At 43.9% G+C, this 26,100-nt stretch overlaps 1 protein-coding gene across 2 annotated transcripts in view; it reads right to left on the bottom strand.

Annotated features, from left to right (window-relative positions):
- plbd2 (phospholipase B domain containing 2) overlaps positions 1 to 26,100 on the bottom strand; it is a 51,858-nt gene that overhangs the window by 13,923 nt on the left and 11,835 nt on the right. For both annotated transcript variants that reach the window (XM_068055121.1, XM_068055122.1), the window contains exons 4-9: positions 21,376 to 21,476; positions 14,215 to 14,429; positions 10,562 to 10,656; positions 5,719 to 5,879; positions 719 to 814; positions 349 to 420 (exon numbers count right to left, since the gene is read on the bottom strand). In XM_068055121.1, the coding sequence (XP_067911222.1) occupies positions 349 to 420; positions 719 to 814; positions 5,719 to 5,879; positions 10,562 to 10,656; positions 14,215 to 14,429; positions 21,376 to 21,476 (740 nt within the window). The remainder of the gene's footprint in view (positions 1 to 348; positions 421 to 718; positions 815 to 5,718; positions 5,880 to 10,561; positions 10,657 to 14,214; positions 14,430 to 21,375; positions 21,477 to 26,100) is intronic.

Genomic DNA, 26,100 nt, shown 5'->3' with positions numbered 1-26,100 from the left:
TACTTTTCCTCAAGGCCAAATTGGTGGAGAGTGTCCATGATAGCTCATATGGTTTGTGAAAGAACTGAACGTGATCTGTTGATTGGGTTCACTAAAAATATGTCCTTGCATTAGAGATGTCTTGGCAGGGGAGGGGTGTAAGTATGATAACCGAATACAAAATCCAAATGGAAAGGAACAATGTAAGAGTATGTTTGGGTTTCTGGGGAGTACATATAGGAATGCTGTTAGGCTATGGAACTTGAAGGGAATAGTTCAAATTTGAGTTATTGAGACACGGGAACAAAAGCTACAAACATTAGCTTATGGAGTCAATGTTAAGCAGAGTCCATCAAAACCCACACTTACGGTACGTTGTAACTGGCCCAGTAACCCCTCTGCATCAGCTCATCTGTTTTATCAGCAGTAACTATTTGTCCACTGCAATTGTACAGAAGGAAGTCACATGAAAAATTATGAAATACAACAGCAAAACATGCACAATAGCAATCTGCAGAATACAATCAACAAACTGCATTTATTCTAGCTATACAGACAGCCTAAGCAAAAAGTCAAAAGACTTCAAAATATAATAAGCATTTTATATTTATTTACAATTGTTTTGTAAATAAATGTAAATATAATCAATGCAGAAATCTCACATTGTAAGAGCAGAATTCTTCACAGATTATTCCAGAAAAGGAAAACAATGAATCAAGAGGATCTCAATCAAACTTACGGTATTTGTTCCAGAATTGTTAGCAAGTTCTCTCTGGTATCAAATTGGCCTGGTGTAAAGTAATTATAGTCCACAATCATCCATTCATTATTGTATCTATAAAAGAAAATGTAAACACTATAAATATCTTAATGTTTCATCATTAACAATCTGCAATATACAGTACATTATTTGAGGATCCATTAAAGCAGATGGAGTGAATGTTAAAGTGGCAGGGAAGACAAAGACAGAAACATGCACCAAGGAAGAAAGATCCAAGTTATGGTTATCCTACCAAAATTGGAGAGCATTTCAAGCCTATAAATAGGAAATCTGTCCATATAAAATCAGAGAAACTTACAGTACAGGCGGCCATTATTTGGCCCGTTATGCCTGTGCTGGCTCTTTGAAAGAGCTGTTGTGCTTAGTCCCACAAACCCTGCAAGTTCCTCATCCTCAAGTACCTGTCCAACTCCCTTTTAAAATTATTTATGGAATCAGCTTCCACCACCTTTTCAGGTAGAGCGTTTCAGATCCCAATAACTCAGCGAAAACGTATCTCCTCATCTCTCATCCAGATCTTTCCCCAATGATTTTAAATGTATGACCTCCGGTTGTTGACCTACACAACAGAAGCAATAGTTTTTCTCTAACAAAACCCCTCATCATCTTGAAAACGTCTATTAAGTCACCTCTTAATCTGCTGTGTTCCAAAGAGAATAGTCCTAACTTTTCCAATCTCTCCTCATAATTGAAGTCCCTCATACCTGGTAACAATCTGGTAAACCTCCTCTGTACCATTTCTAAGGTCTTTAAATATCTTTCCTTAAGTGCGGTGCCCAGAATTGTTAACAGGTCTCCAGCTGAGACCTAACAAGTTACTTATAAAGTTCTGCTTTTATATTTTATTCCTCTAATTATAAACCCAAAACACATGTTTTGTTGACCACCTTATCAACTTGCCCTGCTACCTTTTAAGGATTTGTGTATATGGATGCTGAGGTCTCTCTGCTCTTCACATTTCAAAATCGTGCCATTCATAGTATATAGCATTTCCATATTAGTCCTCCCAAAGTGCGTCACTTCTCTGCATTGAATTCTATCTGCTTCTGCCCATTTCACCATCCTATGTAATCTTGAAGTATGCCAAGTTTCACAGCATCTGCAAACTCTATAATGTTGTTTCCTACATCCAAGTCTAGGCCTTTTATGAAAAACAAAGAGTAATAGATCCAAAAAACATTCATTCATCCACTGCCACCCTCTGCTTCCTGTCACTTAGCCAATTGTATAACCATACTGCCTCTTTCACTTTAACTCCATGGGTTTCCATCTTCTGAACAAGCCTCTTGTGTGGCACTTGGTCAAATGTCTTCCGAAACTTCATGCAAAATCTACTTCAATACCTTGATCAACCCATTCCGTTATCTTAAAGAGTTCAATCAAGTTATTTAAGCATGATTTGCCAACTCTCCAGTCCTCCTGCACCAGCAAACTAGGATTATTGGATCCGTACCAGGTGACTTGCATATAAAAAGAATATGCATGCACTTTGGGCCTCTGTTATATTAGGTTGTTAAATAATTTTGTAAAAAGTTTGTTTTACTTTATTACAGGTTATGTCAGATGCTTATTGGTGCATTGTGGTAGTTTCTCTTGACCGCTGGCCCCACCATTTAGGATTGTCCTAAAAATGGGGCGGCACAGTGGTTAGCACCGCAGCCTCACAGCTCTAGCAACCCAGGTTCAATTCTGGGTACTGCCTGCGTGGAGTTTGCAAGTTCTCCCTGTGTCTGCGTGGGTTTCCTCCGGGTGCTCCGGTTTCCTCCCACATGCCAAAGACTTGCAGGTTGATAGGTAAATTGGCCATTATAAATTGCCCCTAGTATAGGTAGGTGGTAGGGAAATATATAGGGACAGGTGGGGATGTGGTAGGAATATGGGATTAGTGTAGGATGGTGGTTGATGGTCGGCACAGACTCGGTGGGCTGAAGGGCCTGTTTCAGTGCTGTATCTCTAAACTAAACTATATTAAAAATTATGGGGCAGATATTCCTGCACCGGTCCTGGGTTTCTAGACGCACTTGGGCACAAGGACTACAGGGGGGGGGGGGGGGGGGGGGGAGAAAAAAAAAAATCCGGTAAGGAGGAGCGCACACACCAAACCAGGTCTGATCACTTTCCTGTCCAACAACTTAAACGGGCAGAAAATCAGGCAGACTTCCTGATGGGCATATGCTCCTTGCCCCCAAAAGCCCCAGGTACAGAAGCAGGAAAATCCACCCTATATGTTTACAAATATGTTTTATTAAGTTAGCAATATATTTTGGAGAGGAAGGAATTCAAATTGAATGAACATTTCTCAAGCTTTGCCTTCCTTAGAGTTAAGGTGTCAATCGGAACTGCGAATGTTTTGCAGAATCCAAGTGTTGTGATTTCAATTTTCTGAGAATTAAATTCGATTTTATTGGTTACAAGTCAGTAATGCCCCGACTACTCAATTTGCATTTTCTTGGATATCTAGTTTCTGCGCTATATAAAAATAAAGATGATTTTACACACAGTGTTAGCCTATAGTGGATGTACTGATTTCAGGGCCTCCAGTGAGTCCAGTACTGGCAGCAACCACCACCTCTGGAGTGGGGCTGCTCAGTTAAAGAGCTGCTAGCCTCTGATTGGCTGGCAGCTGCTAGCCTCTGATTGGCAGGCAGCTCTCAGCAGGGCTCTTCTGACACTGGGGTCCTTAATCCTGGAGGAAGGCCCGCTGTTGTCCACTTAAGAGCCTAATTGGCACTTAACTTGGTAGGCCTTCCCCAGAGGAGGAAACGCAAGGCTCTCGCTGCGCTTTAGCCAGCGGTCAAGACCCCTGTCGCCAAGATAAAATCCTGGCCTTGGAGTCTTAACCAATTAACTCACCAGTGAAATGTGGCAAAAATCTAAAACTTCTAATGCTAATAATACTGTGGACACTGATTTGAGATCTATTCCTGCAAAAAAAAACATTCTAACTTAGCACTTGTATTTATATGCACAATGAAGAGTTAATCTTCAAGCGGAAGTTAGATTTTCAATGTTAAGTGAAAAACCAACACTGAAAAAGATAAAATGGGACCTTTAAAAGATTGATTCTTGCCATTATAAATTCTCAAGGTGTTATTGCTCCTCATGCTCAGCTACGTCACTCACAACCTAAAATAATCTTATACCTGAATTAATTTAAGAAGTTATTCACACATCAACTTTGTCTTCACTGCAAATAAAAATAGACGGTCCATAAAACTCATCCTCTAATGCAACTGATTTATTTTTCTGATCTGACATGTGGAAACCGATCAACTTACTCAAGAGGTCACTTTACAAGTCCAGATAGGTAAAGTATATTTTTGCATTATACAGTCTGTGCTCTCTCCCTGTAGCATAGGGACAGCATAGAAAAATATCCACATAATTACAAAGGTTATGAATCGCTATTTTTGGATTCCAGAATAAGTTGGGAGAATGGTGTATAACTCTTTAAAAACAGCTTGTAGTATACAAAAATGGACAAAAGAGTTGAATTCCAGGGGTGAACGCAACCACCTTTGGCATCACAGCGCATTTGACCAAGTATGGCATCAACGAGCCTGAGTAAAATTTAAGTCAATGGGAATTAGCAGAACATTCTCCACTGGCTAGAATCATAACTAGCACAAAGGAAGGTGGTTCTGGTTGATGGAGGCCAATCATCTCAGCCCCAGGACATCACTGCAGGATTTACACAGGACACAGTGTCCTAGTCCCAACCATTTTCAGCTGCTTCATCAATGACCGTTCCTCCATAATGTCAGAAGTGGGGATGCTCGTTGATGTTCAGTTCCAGTCTCAATTCTTCAGATAATGAAGCAGTCTGCGTTTGTATGCATCGAGACCTGGACAACATTCAGGCTTGGGCTGATAAATAGGAAGAAAATTCAGACCACACAAGTGTCAGGTGATGCCCATCTCCAACAAGAGAAAATTTTACGATATCCCCATGACATTCAACAGCATGCGACAGCCATGGCTCAGTTGGTAGCATTCTCACCTCTTAATCACAAGTTTCCAGGTTCAAGTCCCACTCCATGGCTGGAGCACAAAAATCAAGGCGAACACTTCAGTGCAGTACTGAGGGAGTACTGCATTGTCAGAGGCGCCATCTTTCAGATGAGGCGTTAAACTGAGGCCTCATTTGCATGCTCGGGAGGATGGCAGTATTTCGAAGAAGAGTAAGGGAATTTATTCCTCAACCAACATCACAAACAGATTATCTGGTCATTATCATATTGCGGTTTGTGGGTATTTGCTGTGCGCAAATTGGGGCTGCTGTGTTTCCTACATTACAATAGTGACTACACTTCGAAAGTACCTCATTGGCTGTAAAGCGCTTTGAGACATCCAGTTGTCATGAAAGGCACTACATAAATGCAAGTCTTTCTTTTTACCATCGTAAATCCTCTACCATCAACATCCTGGGGGTTACCACTGACAGAAATTTAACTGGATCAGCCATTATAAATACTGTGGCGATAAGAGCAGGTCAGAGGCTCGGAATTCTGTGGTGAGTAACTCACCTCCCGACTCCCAAAGCCTGTCCACCATCTACTAGGTACAGGTCAGAAGTGTGATGGAATACTCTCCACTTGCCTAGCTGCTCCTTCAACAGCACCTTACAAACCCAGGACATCTACCACCAAGAAGTGCAACAGTCGCATGGGCACACCACCAGTTGCAAGTACCCCTCCAAGTCGCACACACCACCCTGACTTGCAAATATATCTCGATTTCTTCACTGTTGTTGGGTCAAAATCCTGGAACTTCTTCCCCAATAGCAATGGCCGTACATCACAAGGATTACTGCAGTTCAAGAAGGGAGCTCACTACCACCTTCTCAAGAGCAATTCAGGATGCGCAATAAATGCTGGCCGTACCAGCCCACCCACATCCCATAAGTGAATTGAAAAAATGCCACACAAGACAAAGCATTGGAGATTAACAGAACTTACGTGCCACTGTTGAAATTCTTAAAAATTCGAGCCCATTCTGCACCACTCTTAGCCAGTCGATTAGCTACTATATTCCTTAACCACTCCATCACAGAACCAACGGGCAGCACAAACTTCCACAATTGTGCGTTATTATTACTTATTGTGGTTTCTAGAGCAACCTGACAGGAAAAAATGAAAACAATATATTGTTTAATAATGCATCATTTTCACCTTTCAGTACTTTTATAATAAAATTGTTTCAGTCATCGATGTGATCGAGTATATCATGTTTTCTTCTTTATTATTTTCTCCCCATTATTCATATTATCAGACACCTTTCTCTCCACTCACATTTTTACCAAAGGTTGCACTAAATCACATTCTTTTAAGAGTCAGCCACTATGAGAATTCTTCATACCCCACCCCCCCCCCTTCCATTGACCCCTAATAGGATGTTTTCACATTCAATATTTTCAACTCGCCAAACCTCCTTCAACAGCACCTTCCAAACCTGCGACCTCTACCACCTAGAAGGACAAGGGCAGCAGATGCACGGAACACCACCACCTGCAAGTTCCCCTCCAAGCCACATACCATCCTGACTTGGAACTATAATCGCTGCTGCTTCACTGACGCTGGATCAAAATCCTGGAACTCCCTTCCAAACAGCACTGTGGGTGTACCTATACCAGATGGACTGCAGCAGTTCAAGAAGGCAGCTCACCACCATCGTTGCAAGGGCAATTAGGGATGGGCAACAAATGCTGGCCTTGTCAGCAACGCTCATATCGAATAAATAACAAAAAAATCACAACCTGGATCCGACAACTTCCACTAATAGCAACACAACCCCAAGTGTGCTGAGTATCCCAAACTCTTCCCCCCACCTGCACTTAAAAATTACCAAGCCCAACTCCCCATGTTTGCAGGAATAATGAAAAAAATCCAACTATAAACAAAAGTTTGCAGCTGCCTGCGTAGGCATCTGCCTCTGATGAAAAACACAATTCCCAGGCACCTCTCCCCCATTGTTCAACTGAATGGGATGACCCTTGCTCGATTCCACTTTGACCTAACCAGTAGCCAGAGAATCTCCTGCAATGCTTTCATTTCCTGCCCCCACATCATCATTGCTAGCATTCCTCAAGGATCTATTCTGGACCCTCTTATTACTCACCTAAATGCTGTCCCTCGGCAACAGCATCCAAAGACATGGGGCTGGATTTTTAAAGCCCACTGAGTGCGGGTGCAATTTGAAGACCAAGTTCTCTGAGGTCAGCACCAGGTCCTGCCACCTCCACGGCGCAAAGCCATTTTTAAAAGGGATGCCAGGAGACAGAATGGCAACCCTGCACACCTCCAATTAATTGCCTGCTGAGCTTATTATGGAGCTCATTAACAGGCTTGTTAGCAGCAGTTTGGGATTTTTAAAGGTAGAGAATGCGGAGAATGCCATGTGGGGAACACAGCAGGGTGTACAAGATATGAACACTACTGGGGACCATGAGGGCTATGGGAAGAGGTGATTAAAATAATGCTGATGCATAAAATTAAGCTCAGCAGCTTCAAAAGTGTCACCGAGTAGCCATTGTTGGAGCTGTGAGACTTGCTTTTCTTAGTGGTGAGTGGCAAGAATCCAGAGAAGGACACAAGGCAACTGGCATCACATGGGCACCTAGGGTTAGCAGGGGAAGGCCTGGTGAATGAACCCCAAATGAGGGTGTTCAGATGGGAACAGACTTCTCTGACATTGGATAGAGCAATCAGGATGTAACCTTCTGGGCAGGAGGCAGCAAAAGGAGCACAGTGAGGTCTGCAAGGGGAAGGCGGCACTGTCCTTGACATCAGGTGCACTGTCCAAGAGTCAGTTACCTACAAATGACAGAGCACCAGTGCTGTAGGATGCTGTGCCAATTCAGGCAGATGCTCTTGGACCTTTGTGATCTGATTCACAATGACCTGAGGCCTCATGTCCCCCATGCAGTCCCTTAACTGCAGCCATCAAGGTCAACATCACCGAGTTTCTATGCAACCAGGTCGTTCCAGGGATCAGCTGCGGACCTAGGTGACATCTCACAGTTGGCAGCTCAACAGGCCATCAAGCAGGTCACGGATGCCACATTCCGGAAGGTGGGGGACTACATCCACTCTGACATAGATGGACCTGAGCAGGCAAAGAGGGCATTGGGTTTCACCTCCATCGCTGGATTCCCCCAGGTGCAGGGCGCCATTGATGTGACCAGCAAGGCACCCAGTGACCAGCCAGTGAGATTCATGAACAGGAAGGGCTTCCTCTCCCTTAATGTCCATTTAGTCTGTGGTCACAACCAGAGCTTCCCCCATATGCATGCTCCCTTTCCTGGCAGCTGCCGTGACTCCTTCACCCTCTGCCAGTCCAGACTGCCTTGGATTTTGGTGCCTGGACCGTTCAGGTGGTTCCCTCCAATACCCTCCTGTAATGGCTTTCATCATTGTGGTGGTTTGCTGCGCTTTCCAGGACATGTCCTTCCATAGAGTGTGGACCTTGAGGACACCGAGGCCCTGGAATGAGTCAGCGCATTGGGGGAGGGAAGAGAGAAGGAGGCAGAAGGAGATGACACTGAATAGATAGGTGATCCTGCTGCACGACGAGGTGGCCTCCTCCTGTCACCCATTGAGGAGAGGGCCTCCCCCCTCTCCCTCACAGCCTCCAGCATTAGATCCAGGATGGCATCAATGAAGCGAGGGTCTGCCCTGTCCCTAGTGCCAGCCCTCCAGTTTCCCTGCAACATCTTGCTTCCCTTTAGTGCTGTGAAAAGCAGATGATATCTCCTTCAGGACAACAAGCAATGTCAGTGATGGCTACCGTGTGAGTCTACATGAGTCCGCACTTGATCTGATCATCTCCATCTGGCTCCAAGTGGACAGGAAACCCAACTCATAACAATTAAGGGCTCACCCACTTGAAAATTACGATCTGAAAGTTTCCCACTGGAGGAGGGTTGCTGACCCAGATCCAGACCTGGTTCCTGTTTCCCGCCTCCATAACAAAAATCCAGCCCATGATGTCAGGCTCGACATGTATGCTAACAACACCTCGCTTCACCTCACCATTAACTCTCAACCCCTCTATTGCCTCAGATGTCAGACTGCTTGCCCAACATCAAGCCCTGAATGAGCCAACATTTTCTACAATAAACAAAGGGCGGCACAGTGGCGCAGTGGTTAGCACCGCAGCCTCACAGCTCCAGCGACCCGGGTTCAATTCTGGTTATTGCCTGTGTGGAGTTTTCAAGTTCTCCCTGTGTCTGCGTGGGTTTCCTCCGGGTGCTTCGGTTTCCTCCCACATGCCAAAGACTTGCAGGTTGATAGGTAAATTGTCCATTAGCAATTGTCCCTAGTATAGGTAGGTGGTAGGGAAATATAGGGACAGGTGGGGATGTGGTAGGAATATGGAATTAGTGTAGGATTAGTATAAATGGGTGGTTGATGGTCGGCACAGACTCGGTGGGCCGAAGGGCCTGTTTCAGTGCTATATCACTAAACTATGAGGCTAGTGCCTTCAGCCCTCAGTACAAAATCCTTGCGCTAGCTATTGATTCCAACCTGACCACTCCCCCTAATCAAGCCACTATCTCAGGCTGAACCAGACTTTTTGCAAAGTTGCTGACCTATTTGACCCTGAGCTGACAACCCTCCATTCCTACAGCCGCTTCCTCACAGAGACAGCTTACTTCCACCTCCCATCACCTGTGCTTGCTGACCTACAATGGATCCTTATCCACCAACTCCCTTTATCACCAATTCTCGCCCTTGTGTTCAAATCCCTCATGGCCTTAGCCCTCCCCATTCGTACGACTCCATCCAGCTCTGCATTCTTCCAACTCCTGCCTCTTATGCATCCCTCACTTCCTTTATTCCTCCAGGGGCAGCCATGCCTTCAGCTGTTGAGGTCCTAAACTTTGGAATTCCCTTCCTACACCTCTCATCCACTGCTTTTCAGATATGCCTTAAAACATGCCGGGTACTGTCTGTGTGGAGTTTGCAAGTTCTCCCTGTGTCTGCGTGGGTTTTCTCCGGGTGCTCCGGTTTCCTCCCACAAGCCAAAAGACTTGCAGGTTGATAGGTAAATTGGCCATTATAAATTGTCACTAGTATAGGTAGGTGGTAGGGAAATATAGGGACAGGTGGGGATGTTTGTTGGGAATATGGGATTAGTGTAGGATTAGTAAAAGTGGGAGGTTGATGTTCGGCACAGACTCGGTGGGCCGAAGGGCCTGTTTCTGTGTTGTATCTCTAATCTAATCTAATCTAAACATACCTCCTTGATCAAGCTTTTAATCTCCTGTCCTAATATCTCCTTCTTTGGCTCTGTGCCAATTTTTGTCTGGTTATGCTCTGGTGAAGTGTCTTGGGGCATTTTACTGCATTAAAAGGCACTATATAAACATAATTTGTGTTTATAACCAGCAGTGGAATGTGTGCATGCTCGATTCCAACTCTGATGAATGATCTTATGAATGTTTACACAATTCAGCAATGTTACTGTTTCCTCTGCGGAGATTCACAGGCATGATGGGGAAGAAAGAAAGGAAAAAAACACATATGGTGAGGGAACGGAGACAAGCAAACAGACATAGGGGTGAGCAGTAACAAGATATGAGAGAGGGGAGGTGGGGCATCTCAGGCTCTTTTAGAAATTAGAGGGGTGGTTAATGTCAGGCTTAGCAAGCACATATCATCAAGATGTGCCACCCTCTGACTTACCATGAGTAATGCCATGGATAATTTGCTGGTGTGTGTATATATTTAAGGCTCATTTAAGAACTAACGCTGAAAAAATAACAGGAGATTTTAAAATACACAGCAAGAAATTGCTCACCAATCCACTGTTCATGATATAGAAATCATCACCGGAAAATAGAGCCCCAGGATAAGATGAAAATGCCTGCTTCTCTCCTGGTATGGTGACGTCAACTAACCAAAGAAACCAACAGGATTGAAAAAGCAGATTTTAGTAGGGGTAGCTTCAATACTGTGCAATTTCCAGAACCTCATAACTCTAATCTTCTACTTTAAGAAAGCAACTTTCATGTTTACATATGTGCCAGTGAGCAAACAGGTACAAATGCATACAGATTTTAAGCATTCCTACTTCAATATTCATATTTTGGAATGTCTCAGCTGAAGCATTTATTGAAGGTAACTTTTTGAATAATTTTATGCATATGGGTTGCGCGCTGCGGCACAGAACATCCTTCCACTTCAGGAAAACAGTACTAACAACTGTAGGCACACTACAGCCTGCCAGACTGAACATTGAGTTCAATAATTTCAGAGCATGACAGCCCCCCATTTTACTTTCATTTTTAGTTGTTTTTTCTTTTTTACGTTTTTTACAACCTTTTTTTTGCATTTATTTCATTTCATTTTAGTTTGTTCAGTTTGCTTACTCACTGTTTTTTTTCATGTTTGCACTTGCTGCTGTTCAATATTCAGTCTGTTAATACCTATTCTGCACTAATGCTTTGTCTTTCAACACACCATTAACATATTGTTTGCCTTTGCTCCATGACCTTTTGGTCAGCTATGTGGCCTGGTCCAATCTGCACCTTGTCCTTTATTATCTCTTGCCCCACCCCCACCTCACTTGCTTATAACCTGTGACATTTTTAATATTGGTCAGTTCCGAAGAAGGGTCACTGACCCTAAACGTTAACTCTGCTTCTCTTTCCACAGATGCTGCCAGACCTGCTGAGTGATTCCAGCATTTCTTGTTCTTACTACCAACTACTACTTTTGTAGGACGGCAGAAGCTTATAATGGGATGTCTAGCACGGCTATCCATTCAATGGCCTCCAGAGATGCCAAGTGGAGAAATGAGGTGTCTCCCATACAGATCTTAATGGGCAGGTTGATTTGATGTGTTCCATGGTCTGGGACTGACAAAAATTGCACTTTGGGTCATCCCTCAGCATCAACCTATGGAGCAGGTGGTCACATCATACATGCCCTGTACAGATTCAGTTAAGCACTGTCCACCGTCTTTGAGGGAGGTCAGTGATGAGGTGTTGGTTCTTTATGCTACATGCATCGCAGGATTCTGTTTGGATAGATGGTTGACATCAGCTGTATGAATATTAGCTGCTGTTTCCCAGAATGGCCAGCATGATTTTAAGCACTTTCGAAGTGGGTTTTTCCAGTCTACATGAATGGGAAGGTCAGAGTTGCTCATGACTTTTTCCATTTCAGAACACGATGGTGTTGTGGCAAATGGTAGAAGGGGCAAGGTGAAACAGCACTGGGTGCCACTCAGTTAGAGTGGACTTAAGCATCCCCGACACCATCCTCATGGTAGTATGTAGCTGCATGATCTTTGTGTAGCGGCTACAGGATCATGAGGCAGAGCAGTATCTGCAGCAGAGTAGACTTGGGTCACTGTTGCAGTGTGAAGTGTTTTGGCTGTGCTTCTCTATGATGTTTCAGTGAACCTTCCTGACCAGGTTCACCCTGGTTTTACTTTTTGGCCAGTGTTGATGAGATGAGGCTGGTAGGTGAGAATGCTGTCCAGGGTGACACTCAGGTACTTTGGGTTGGGGTCATAGGAAAGTCGTCTTCTACAGAAGGAAACTATGAGTTCTCTCCCAGCTGCATTATTGTTCAGATGGAATGCTGACACAACTGCCTTCTCTGGATTGGGGTGTGGGTGCCAGGTCCAGAAGTAGCATTCTGGTAGGTCCAGGTTGCTTGTAAGTGTCCTACTTGCTTCCTCTAGTGCTAATGCCTGCACCAGCCATGCCATGTCATTGGTAGAGACAAAATTCCAGTATTTGGTGCAGGGCACATCCACTGAAAAATTTGGTGCTTGTGGCAGACCATTGTTGAGAGTCTGTGTTCAGCTTGTCTCGTCACCAAGATAGAGGCAAGTTGCTCATTAGGGTGTTGATAAGCCTATAAGTTCTGTTGCATTTAATGATTGCTGGAAGTTTCAATGGCAGGATTTTGTATTGTATGCTGACAGTAATAGCATCAAGCCCTCTCTTCTCACCAACAACAAACTGCAAACCAATTACCAATTCACAAAGTGGCAAATCCATGTGGAAATTGGAAGTGGAGGTGTTTTATTCACAGATTGTAACCAGTTTTTAAAAAAAGTAGCAAAATCTGGACCACCACTGCCTGGCGTCAAATTCAACTTCAAAAGAGCATCACCTGCTCAATAAAGATTTTTTTTCATTTCTCACACCAGCCATCCTTAGGATTTCCCTGAATGAGATCAATCATTAATACATTAAATTATGAACATTTTTATGCTCAGGATCAGCAACTACTGAAACCATGATTGATACCACCTAAAACCTTATAACCAGCAGAGAAGGGAGACCTTTAATCAAGAAGTACGGACTGAACTGAACACCAGTTCCAAATGTTAAAAGGCATATGGTGAGGAATTGCTGGCACTGCTTGCTGCCGCTGTGGTGGCAATACTTTTTGTGTTCTCTTGAGATCCGGCAAAAGTATAAAAGCAGCTTACAAAGCAAGCAACCTTGCATTATTTTACTGTTGAGCCAAGTCCACCAAATAATGGCATTCTATAACTTCTGCCTACTCTCATCTATTGTACTTTTCAATGCAAACCTAAACCACCTTAAAACAACGGGCTGGATTTTATGGGTCGGAGGCAGGGGTGTGGGCACATAGAATCACGACGGGAGGTGGGGGGCGGACAGCCCGTTGTCAAGCAATCTTGCCGGGGCAGGATAGGCCGGCGAAGGCCTTCCCACCCAGAGGCCAATTGAGGCCCTCAAGTGGCCCATTAACGACCATTTAAGGGCCTCTACCTGCCGCCACCAGCAACAAGGGGCTGCCTCCGCCATGCGGGGAGGGCGCTTTGTAAAACCGGGGAAGTGGGCTCCTCCATGGGCAATCGGAGGCCTACGGAGGGCTCTGGCTGGGAAACAACACATTTCCCAGGACCCCTACCCACAACCTGGGCTTACTGACCACACCCCCCCTCCCCAACCTCCCTCGCTGGGGCCTTCTGGACTGGCCATGGCAACCCCACCTCACTTACCTTGGGTCCAGACTCCAGCGCTGGGGCTGGAACCAAGACCTCTGCTCCCGCTGGCGCTGCCGATACTGTTCAGCTGCTGGCCCGGTGATTGGCCGGCAGCTTTTGGAGGCAGGTTCCCAGTCTTAAAGGGACGGTGTTCCCGGCATGGGGCACTTAGACGAAAAAACAATGGAGGATCGCTCTGGGGCTGGGGGCGTTGGTGGGGGGGGGAAGGGTGCCGTGGGAGTCATGAAAAGGCTGAGGTGGGGTTGGTGGATTTTCCCCTGCCATTTCAGCCCGGCGCCAGGAGACTCACTTCCAACACAAAATCCAGCCCAATATATATTATGGAATTTATGATTTATTCTCTGCTATTTTTGTGTGCTTTAAGTTAAGGTTTTGGGAGGCTGCACATTGAGAAATGAAAGCTTGTATCTGCAAAAGTTAGAAAATTTTACATAAGGCCAAACTTGCATGCATACCGCCTGGGGAGGATTTAAAGGACAATTTGTATTTCTTGATGATTCGCAGCATTGTTTGATAGTTGGTCCAGGTGTCATGAGCCACCAGAAGATCTTTGTTGCCTGGTAACAGTTTGATGAGTGCAGAACATGACCCAGAACCAAAAGCCTTTGAAGAGTCCGTTTTATTGAAAACATTTTCAAGATCCTCCAAGTCACCAACCATCTGAAAGAGACTGTAATGTAATTTAAGTAAATAGGAGAAATTTATTTTGTTCTGCTATGGTCATGCACATGACGACAATGTGATAAAACCAGCACGGTGCACTTTTGCCACAAGATTACTTTTAATCACCACACATTTCACCAGGTTTCCCAGGCTACTATCACTTTCTTCTAGAGAGAAGTTTCGGCTAAGAATAAAAATAAACTACAAAACAGAAGGACCTAAATTAAGTTAAAACTTGGGGGAAACATTACATCAAAGTACCTCAAAAATTGCAGCATCTAGTAAGGGCACACACCAAAAAAACCAGACCAAAACAGACACCATCATAACCAAGTCACCAAAAACAACTATGCTATTCCTTCACGATATAAAAAGATAAAGTTAGTTGCAGCATTTCTTTTACTTGCTACAGTTACGGGAAGCGGGAAGGACTGAGTGGAATTCCTGGGGATCAGTGCTGGGACTACTACTGTTTCTAAATTACATCAATGACTTACATTCAGACATGGCTACCACTACATTAGGAATAGCAGTGAAGCAGAGGAGTGAAGGCAAAAATTACACAAGTTGAACAGAACAATGACAGATAATTTAACGTGGACAAAAGTAAAGTTCTGCACATAGGAAAGAAATATAGGTGACACACACTCTATGAACGGCATTGAAATAATGGTAATTGAAAATAGTTAAAGAAGAAGTCGAAAGAAACCTTCGTGACTCAGCACTCAACATGTCCAAACAATGCAGAAGAGCAATCAAAAGTAATAGAATGCTGATCTATGTGATGAAAACTATAGCGTACAAGTCAGAGGACGTAATGGTCAAACTTGAGTTCTGTGGCTAGTTTTGCTCAAAAAGACTAAATTGTTGTGGACGGGGGAGGGGGGGGGTGGTGGGGGTGGGAAACAGGGTCACTCTAGCATTACAGGCAGTGCACTTAAGAGCCATAAGGTTGACTCCTAGTCTTACAGGTGTGAGTTATGAGAAATGGCTGAAGAAACCTGGGCTTTGCAGTCTCCAAGAGCTGGTCTTACACAGGAAGGTATACAAGTTAGCAACTCATATGGAAAATGTAAATCAGTAAAATTATTTTAAATTAAGTGAGTAGGTCAATGGAACACAGGTGCAAATTAGCAAAAGAAAAATTTAGTACAAAAACAGCAAGGGTTTCTTGACACAAGCTGATACATAAAAAGACGGACAGGAAACAATTAACTGGTTCAGCTAGCCTGTTTCATAAGGTTGAGATGCCTTATATGCATCATGATAGACACTCCCTACCCACCCAAAATTAATTGGTTCATCTAGCTTGTTTCATATGGTTGAGATGCCTTATATGCATCATGATAGATACTCCCTACCCACCCAGAGCATATAGTTTCCTGAAGAGACGAAGAAAGATAAAAACTCATGCCTATTATTGGGGGGGGGTGGAATCTGGAAAATTCCTGTCAGACTCATTTAGGCAATTGAAACTAGTCCAGGAAATCACATAGATATCGATTTATATTACAGGATACCTAGCTTTTGTTTGAAGTGATTGCCACCCCAACCAGAAACAGGCCCAGCTCTCTTTTGAATCTCTTTGGCCTCCTTATCTCGAGAGACAATGGGTAAGCGCCTGGAGGTAGTCAGTGGTGTGTGGAGCAGTGCCTGGAGTGGCTATAAAGGCCAATTCTAGAGTGACAGGCTCTTCCACAGGTGCTGCAGAAAAATTTGTTTGTCGGGGCTGTTACACAGTTGGCTCTCCCCTTGCGCTTCTGTCTTTTTTCCTGCCAACTACTAAGTCTCTTCGACTCGCCACACTTTAGCCCCGCCTTTATGGCTGCTCGCCAGCTCTGGCGAACGCTGGCAACTGACTCCCACGACTTGTGATCAATGTCACAGGACTTCATGTCGCGTTTGCAGACGTCTTTAAAGCGGAGACATGGACGGCCGGTGGGTCTGATACCAGTGGCGAGCTCGCTGTACAATGTGTCTTTGGGGATCCTGCCATCTTCCATGCGGCTCACATGGCCAGGCCATCTCAAGCGCTGCTGATTCAGTAGTGTGTATAAGCTGGGGATGTCGGCCGCCTCGAGGACTTCTGTGTTGGAGATACGGTCCTGCCACCTGATGCCAAGTATTCTCCGGAGGCAGCGAAGATGGAATGAATTGAGACGTCGCTCTTGGCTGACATACGTTGTCCAGGCCTCGCTGCCATAGAGCAAGGTACTGAGGACACAGGCTTGATACACTCCGAGTGTATCACAAAAGTCTCTTTTGAATGAGTACAACAAATCAGTGTTCACGAGGCGGCAACCTGTTTCATAGAGTCATTATGGCAAAGGAGGAGGCCAGATGGCCTATCAAGTCCATGTCAGCTCTCTGTAGAGCAATGGGGCAAAGGTGGGTATACGGAGTGAGGTCATAAATCAGCCATGATCGTACTGAATGGCAGAAAAGGCTCAAGGGGTGAAATGTCTTCCTCTTGTTCCTATGTTTCAGATACAGTAGTGATGGCAAAGAATCATTTAAAAAACAATTAAATTCTGCAATGGTGGGATTTTAGCCTATTTCTAAATGGCCTTCATCGTCTATAATTACCTTGAGGAAAGAATGGAAAGGGCTTTATCGTGTGTTTTTGAGCGATTGATGACAGTAATATTCAAATAATAGGTGGACTTATTAAGAACACAAGTATTGTACATGATGAAATAGGTCACAAGGTTAATAGAACAAAAATAAGAGTCTCAGCTGAGTAACTGCTTCTGCAATCTAGAGCAAATGAGTAAAGAGGGCTTTGGTTTACAACACTTGGTGAGGAGCAGGTCCCATTTCATGATAAAGCCTCTAGTTTCCGTTCCACATGTTTTTCTGCCCTTTATGTATTCTCTCCACCTATTTATCACAACAGGCAATCTCAACTCATTGTAGCACAGATTGGGCAACTAGCTAAATATTTCAACAGTTCAGGTTACCCAATAATGTGTTAAAATTTATTATTCTAGTCTAAGTAAAACAATACTAAAGCAACTAAAGACAATAAAAAGGAATGAACCCAGATGGACCACCCGGCATCGACCTAGGCACCGGAAACAACAACGGCAAACCCAGCCCTGTCGACCCTGCAAAGTCCTCCTTACTAACATCTGGGGGCTTGTGCCAAAGTTGGGAGAGCTGTCCCACAGACTAGTCAAGCAACAGCCTGACATAGTCATACTCACGGAATCATACCTTACAGACAATGTCCCAGACACTGCAATCACTATTCCTGGTATGTTCTGTCCCACCGGCAGGACAGACCGAGCAGAGGTGGCGGGACAGTGGTCTACAGTAGGGAGGGAGTTGCCCTGGGAGTCCTCAACATCGACTCTAGACCCCATGAAGTCTCATGGCATCACGTCAAACATGGGCAAGGTAACCTCCTACTGATTGCCACCTACCACCCTCCCTCAGCTGATGAGTCAGTACTCCTCCATGTTGAACACCACTTGGAGGAAGCACTGAGGGTGGCAAGGGCACAAAATGTACTCTGGGTGGGGGACTTCAATGTCATCACCAAAAGTGGCTTGGTAGCACCACTACTGACCGAGCTGGCCGAGTCCTAAAGGACATAGCTGCTAGACTGGGTCTGTGGCGGTGGTGGGGTAACGAACACGAGGGAAAAACATACTTGACCTTGTCCTCACCAATCTGCCTGCCGCAGATACTTCTGTCCATGACAGTATTGGTAGGAGTGACCACTGCACAGTCCTTGTGGAGACGAAGTCCCGCCTTCACATTGAGGATACCATCCATCGTGTTGTGTGGCACTATCACCGTGTTAAGTGGCACTATCACCGTGTTAAGTGGTATAGATTTCGAACAGATCTAGCAATGCAAAACTGGGCATCTATGAGGCGCTGTGGGCCATCAGCAGCAGCAGAATTGTACTCAACCACAATTTGTAACCTCATGGCCCGGCATATCCCCCACTCTACCATTACCATCAAGCCAGGAGACCAACCCTGGTTCAACGAAGAGTACAGGAGGGCATGCCAGGAGCAGCACCAGGCATACATCAAAATGAGGTGTCAACCTGGTGAAGCTACAACCCAGGACTACTTGCATGCCAAACTGCATAAGCAGCATGCAACAGACAGGGCTAAGCGATCCCATAACCAACGGATCAGATCTAAGCTCTGCAGTCCTGCCACATCCAGCTGTGAATTGTGGGGGACAATTAAACAACTAACTGGAGGAGGTGACTCCACAAATATCCCCATCCTCAATGATGGGGGAGCCCAGCACATCAGTGCGAAAGATAAGGCTGAAGCATTTGCAACAATCTTCAGCCAGAAGTGCCGAGTAGATGATCCATCTTGGCCCCCTCCTGAAGTCCCCAGCATCACAGATGCCAGACTTCAGCCAATTCGATTCACTCCACGTGATATCAAGAAACGACTGTAGACACTGGATACTGCAAAGGTTATGGGTCGTGACAATATTCCGGCAATAGTACTGAAGATCTGTGCTCCAGAGCTTGCCGCACCCCTAGCCAAGCTGTTCCAGTATAGCTACAACACTGGCATCTACCTGGCAATGTGGAAAATTGCCCAGGTATGTCCTGTTCACAAAAAGCAGGACAAATCTAACCCGGCCAATTACCGCCCCATCAGTCTACTCTCAATCATCAGTAAAGTGATGGAAGGTGTCATCAACAGTGCCATCAAAAGCAGCACTTGCTAAGCAATAACCTGCTCAGTGATGCTCAGTTTGGGTTCCGCCAGGGCCACTCAGTGCCTGACCTCATTACAGCCTTGGTTCAAACATAGACAAAAGAGCTAAACTCAAGAGGTGAGGTGAGTGTGACTGCCCTTGACATCAAGGCAGCATTTGACCGAGTATGGCATCAAAGAGTCCGAGCAAAACTGGAGTCAATGGGAATCAGGGGGAAAACTCTCTGCTGGTCATATCTAGCGCAAAGGAAGATGGCTGTGGTTGTTGGAGGGCAATTATCTGAGCTCCAGGACATCACTGCAGGAGTTCCTCAAGGTAGAGTCCTAGACCCAACCATCTTCAGCTGCTTCATCAATGACCTTCCTTCAATCATAAGGTCAGAAGTGGGCATGTTCGCTGATGATTGCACAATGTTCAGCACCATTCGCGACTCCTCAAATACTGAAGCATCCGTGTAGAAATGCAGCAAGACCTGGACAATATCCAGGCTTGGGCTGATAAGTGGCAAGTAACATTTGCGCCACACAAGTGCCGGGCAATGACCATCTCCAACAAGAGAGTATCTTACCATCGCTGAATCCCCCACTATCAACATCCTAGGGGCTACCATTGACCAGAAACTGAACTGGAGTAACCATATAAATACTGTGGCTACAACAGCAGGTCAGAGGCTAGGAATCCTGCGGCAAGTAACTCACCTCCTGACTCCCCAAAGCCTGTCCACCATCGGCAAGGCACAAGTCAGGAGTGTGATGGAATACTCTTCACTTGCCTGGATGGGTGCAGCTCCAACAACACTCAAGAAGCTCGACACCATCCAGAACAAAGCAGCCCGCGTGACTGGCGCACCATCCACAAACATTCACTCCCTCCACCACCGACACACAGTAGCAGCAGTGTGTACCATCTACAAGATGCACTGCAGCAATGCACCAAGGTTCCTTAGACAGCACCTTCCAAACCCACGACCTCTACCACCTCGAAGGACAAGAGCAGCAGATGCATGGGAACATCACCACCTGCAAGCTCCCGTCCAAGTCACACACCATCCTGACTTGGAACTATATCGTCGTTCCTTCACTGTTGCTGGGTCAAAATCCTGGAACTCCCTTCCTAACAGCATTGTGGGTGTACCTGCATCACATGGACTGCAGCCGTTCAAGAAGGCAGCTCACCACCACCTTCTCGAGGGCAATTAAGGATGGGCAATAAATGCTGACATAGCCAGTGACGCCCACATCCCCCCCAAAAAACTGGCCTGGTTTCAAACACAGAACTACAAGGTAACAATAGAGTAATTCATTGAGCCATCCAGTTTTTGTCCCTGACTAAACTGACAGTTAAGAAAGGCTGCTATGTTGGGGATAGGACAAAAATCAGCTCACATTAAAAACTATACTCACTGGAAACATTAACTGTATATTTCGATAACTTGATTCAGTTGGTGGTACTTTTACTTCCAAGTGAAAAAGTTGTGGGTTCATGTGCTCTCAGGACTTGAGCACATAATCCAGGCTGATACGGCAGTGTTGCTTTGTCAGAGGCACCATCCTTCAGGTGAGATGTTAAACCAGATATAAAAGATCATAGTGCACTATTTCAGGAAGAGCAGGGAGTTCTCCTGATGATATGGTAAACATTTTTCTCTCAGCCAGCACCACTAAAAATAGATTAATCGGGTCATTCCTTCATTTGTTGTACTTTGCTGTATGCAATTGGTTGCCATATTTGCCTACGTAAAATTAGTGACTGCACATCAAAAGTAATTCACTGGGTGTGAAGCATTTTGGGGTAGCTCAAGTATATGAAAAGGTGTTGTATAAATGGGAGTTCGTTCTTATTTTGAAAGAACATTTTGAATTAAGTAAGTTTTGCTCTTCAAATAGGAGCACAATATAGAAAAAGGTTTTCAAAAGATTTATTTCCTCAGATATATGAAAATGCAAATATAGGAACAGCAGGTGGCCATTTAGCCTATTCCACCATTCAATTAGATCATAGCTGATCTGTGCATCAACACCATTTACCTGCCCTTGAAACCATTATCTAACAAAAATCTAGCAACCTCATGCTTGAAGTTTCTTGAAGCTGCAATGTTGATTATAACTCTAAGTAACATATATTTATTTGGGACAGGGGAGGGTAATGGAAGCAACTTAACAATAAACATTTTAGTAAAATTAGATTTCCTCTCTAACTCAAAAAGCGTGTCTGGAATGTAATCTGTGCTACACAACAGGAAAACTACTTACATGAATCCAAAAGGACGAATGTGGAACTTCCCAAGAGGAAATAAAATATGGTTATTATAGCTGTCCTCCAGTCCCTGCAGCTGCAGTAATACCAATCTCACCTGATAAATTTAGAACATAGATATTAATATTGAAAGTCTGATACATTCTTAGGCTTTTTTTTAACCTTACCTTGGAAAATAATCTCTACTTGAATCTCGAACATAACTTCCTGTTTCAATATTCCAGCCCATCCCTGCAACATCACTCAAAGGAAAAATTATTAGGCTTGCTGATATCTCCAGAAGCAATGAATTCCAAAACTTAGTCAACCCACTAATTGTTACATTTAACTGGTACCTCAGCTTCTCTCCTTCCAGAGAATTGAGCCCAAGAAAGGGAAGTTTAAAGGCAATTCTTAGGCTTAAATGGAATTTGAACTCTGGTTTGCTGGACAACACTCCAATACATTAAATATGCAGCCATTAAGCCACCTGTCATTCTTGACTTTGTGCAATTGTGTAAATTTTACAACAATCAACTTCAATATGTGATTTTAAAAAAATCTTTAAGCTTGGTCTAACTAAAATAGATGTTCCTTGATCAAGCTCATGCATCTGCTTAAATTATTCTTCTGGCAAAGTACACTCACAAAGGCAGAAATCACTGAGATTTTCAAAAATGTAAAGTACACAAACTGTTCATCCCAGATTAAGATGGTGCCGACAATGATTTTTTCAAAAAACTGTCCACTCTAAATAAGGAGGTAAGCATGAGTTCTTTCACAGAGAATCACTTTCCACGTTGCCTGGAATCAGGGCAGCCTGTGATGTCAGTGCCAACTATCACCACATACAGTTTTGCAGTACATTTACAGAATATAAAAATCAGCAAAGAATGACTAAAAGATTGATAAGGAAGGTAAAATTACAGTACGAGAGAAAGCTAGCTAGAAATATAAAGATAGATAGTAAGTTTCTATAGATATTTAAAAAAGAAAAAAAGAGTTAACAAAGTGAGCGTTGATTCTATAGAAAGTGAATCTGAGGAATTAATAATGGTTAATAAAGGAGATGGCAGATGAATTGAACAGATATTTTGCAACTTTCTTCACTATTGAGGATACAAGTAACATCCCAGTATTAGCTGTAAGTCAGGAACTGGAAGGGAGGAACTCAAGAAAATTACAATCACCAGGGAAGTGGTACCGAACAAATTGTTGAAGCTGCGGGCTGACAAGTCCCCGAGTCCTGATGGACTTCATCCTAGGGTGTTAAAAGAAGGGGCTAGTGAGATAGTTGATGCGTTAGTTTTAATTTTCCAAAATTCCCCAGATTCGGGGAAGGTTCCATTAGATTGGAAAATAGCAAACTTAACTCCTTTATTCAAAAAGGGATGGAGACAGAAAGCAGGAAACTACAGGCCAGATAGCTTAACATTTGTCTTAGGGAAAATGTTAGGAGCTATTAAAGGGCATTTAGAAAAATTCAAGGTTATCAAGCAGAGTCAACATGGTTTTGTGAAAGGGAAATCATGTTAACCAACTTATTGGAGTTCTTTGAGGGTTACATGAGCTATGGATAAAGGGGAACCGGTGGACGTATTCGTATTCTACTTAGATCTCCAGAAGGCTTTTGATAAGTTGCCACATCAAAGGTTATTGCAGAAAATAAAAGCTCATGGTGTAGGTGGGGTAACATATTGGCTTGGATAGAAGATTAGCTAGCTAACAGGAAACAGAGTAGGCATAAAGGGGTCATTTTCTGGTTGGCAAGACGTAACGAGTGGTGTACCACAGGGATCTGCGGCCTCAACTTTTTACAATTTATATAAATGACTTAGATGAAGGGACCGAAGGTGTGGTTGCTAAATTTTTCGATGACACAAAGATAGGTAGGAAAGTAACTTGTGAAGAGGACATAAGGAGGCTACAAAGGGATATAGATAGGTTAAGTGAGTGGGCGAAGACCTGGCAAATGGGGTATAATGTGGGAAATTGTCCACTTTGGCAGGAAGAATAAAAAAAGAAACATATTATCTAAATGGTAAGAGACTGCAGAGCTCTGAGATGCAGAGGGATCTGGGTGTCCTAGTGCATGAATCGCAAAAGGTTAGTATGCAGGTACATCACATAATTAGGAAAGCTAATAGAATGTTATGGTTTATCGCGAGGGGAATTGAATACAAAAGTAGGGAGGTTATGCTTCAGCAATACGGGGCATTGGTGAGACCACATCTGGAGTACTGTGTACAGTACTGGTTTCCTTATTTAAGGAAGGATGTAAATACATTGGAGGCAGCACAGAAGGTTTACTAGACTAATACCTGGAATAGATAGGCTGTCTTACGAGGAAAGACTGGACAGGCTAGGCTTGTATCTGCTGGAATTTAGAACAGTAAGAGGCGACTTGATTCAAACATACAAGATCCTGAGAGGTCTTACAGGGTGGACGTGGAAAGGATGTTTCCCTCTTGTGGGAGAATCTAGAACTAGGGGTCACTGTTTCAAAATAAGGGATCGCCCATTTAAAACAGAGATGAGGAAAAATGTTTTCTCTCAGAGGGTCACAAGTCTTTGGAATTCTCTTCCTCAAAAGGAAAGTGAAAGCAGAGTCTTTGAATATTTTTAAGGCAGCGGTAGATAGATTCTTGATAAGCAAGGGGGTGGAAGGTTATCGGGGGTAGGTGGAAATGTGGAGTAATCAGTTCAACCATGAATTTATTGAATGGCGGAGCAGGCTCGAAGGGCTGAGTGGCCTACTCCTGCTCCTAATTCATATGTTCGTATGTAATCAATCATCTCGCAAGAGGATGAAGGGGTCCTAACAAACAAATCCAAGGGGATCCAGAATTACTGAGATTCCCATAATGGATTTGAATGTTCCAGCAAGCATAGTCTAACAGAATTGAACCCATAGGCAAGCCCAGAAAATCAGAGGCAGTCAGCTTCACTGCAGGTGCTCGAACGTATGTTAGGAACAGTGGGGAGGGGGTACCAATAGCCAAGATGCATGTGGGCTTAATACGTTCTGTACAAAATCTTAAGCTGGCCATGCTTTCTTGAGTGTGCAAGTGTCAACCTGGTTCACAAAAGCTGTAGTAGAGCCAAAACTCTAATTGCTCCTCAGACAGTACAAAATAAGGAACAAAATAAGTGTAGTCCATGCTTCATTTAGCTCGAGTCCACCATGCAAATAATTGGCTTCTTAAAAGGCTAGGCTACATTTCAGAGAATGTGAGAAGTACCAGTTTCAGATATTTGATATTCCAGTTAGTTTCAATTTTGATGCAGCTACAAGGACGCAAGCATGAGCTCCATAGGTAGGAACACCTATGTAATTCTACACACAATTACAACTGGTAGGGACCAAGGATAGTGCTACGCTACTAAAGAGAGTTAACTAACCATTACCTCCAATGAAAGAATATTTAAGGGAATTCAAGAAAAAGTTCATCTGTTTAACTTTTTCATGAACTGGGACAAAACTGTTTCATCCAATTTTGACATTTACATTTCTGTGACAGCAAAAGACTCAGTGGATAAAAGCAAAATACAGCGGATGCTGTAAATCTGAAATAAAAACAAGAAATGCTGGAACCACTCAGCAGGTCTGGCAGCATCCATGGAAAGAGGAGCAGAGTTAACGTTTCGGGTCACTGACCTTCTTCGAAGAAGGGTCACTGACCCGCAATGTTAACTCTGCTTCTCTTTCCACAGATGCTGCCAGACCTGCTGAGTAGTTCCAGCATTTCTTGTTTTTACTCAGTGGATAAACTTGGTTGCTAATTTAACCAGCTATGAAAGATGCTGGCTTAACTAATTACTAATCATTCTCAGAATTGAAATCGGTGTAGCATAAATCCCAAGTTTAAATCCTCTGACAAACATGTGTTCATCCAGGGCACAATACACCAACACAGGGTGCAAGAATGCTTGTCAATTGGAGCTGAGTTTTCAGAAATGCACAAAAAGCATCTGGCAAGAACTCAAAAGCAAAAACAGAAAATGTGGGAAATATTTAGGAGGTCAGGTGGCATACATGGAGAGAGAAACAATGTTTCAGGTTGCTGACTTTTCGCCAGAATTTGAAAAAGTTAGAATACAACAGGTTTTAAGCAAGTTCTGGCAGCAAAAGGGAGGAAAGACAAAAGGGAATGTCTGTGACAGGGTGGAAGGCAGCAGTGATTAAATGACAAAAGGAATGATGGTGCAGGGCACTAGGGGGTGGCAATTAGCAAAACAAACAGCAATGGATTCTCTGCAACTGTGCATTTTTGCAGAGGTTTACTGTATTTTTTTTTTAAATGCACTGGCGAATTGTGTTTAATTTTGAAGGCTTTTAATGCCCTTTAGTAGACAAGAAAAAAAGATGGAGGAGCTGTAAATGCCATCAGAACCATTACAAGTACTTGCTATCTGAAAAAAATGGAAGCAATATCTACTAGAAACCCACTGACTTCCACAGCTACCCCGATTAGACTTCCTTCCACATGGCTTTCTGTAAGGACTATTCCATTTTCCCAGTTTCGCCGTCTATGTCGCATCTCTTCTGACCATACCACCTTCTACATCAGCGCTCATGATACATCATCCCTTTTCCTCCACCATGGTTGACAAGGCTCTTTACAGTGTGTCTCACATTTCCCACACTCCTGTTCTTACCTCTTTGCCCCCCTCCCAGAATCACGATAGGGTTCCACTTGCCCTCACCTTCTACCTCACCGGCCTCCACATTCAACAGATCA

Source organism: Heterodontus francisci, chromosome 23 (assembly GCF_036365525.1).
Source record: "Heterodontus francisci isolate sHetFra1 chromosome 23, sHetFra1.hap1, whole genome shotgun sequence".
In the NCBI taxonomy this organism is placed as follows: Eukaryota; Metazoa; Chordata; class Chondrichthyes; order Heterodontiformes; family Heterodontidae; genus Heterodontus; species Heterodontus francisci.
Note: the sequence above shows the minus strand (reverse complement) of the source record. Positions and strands in the feature narration are given on the sequence as shown.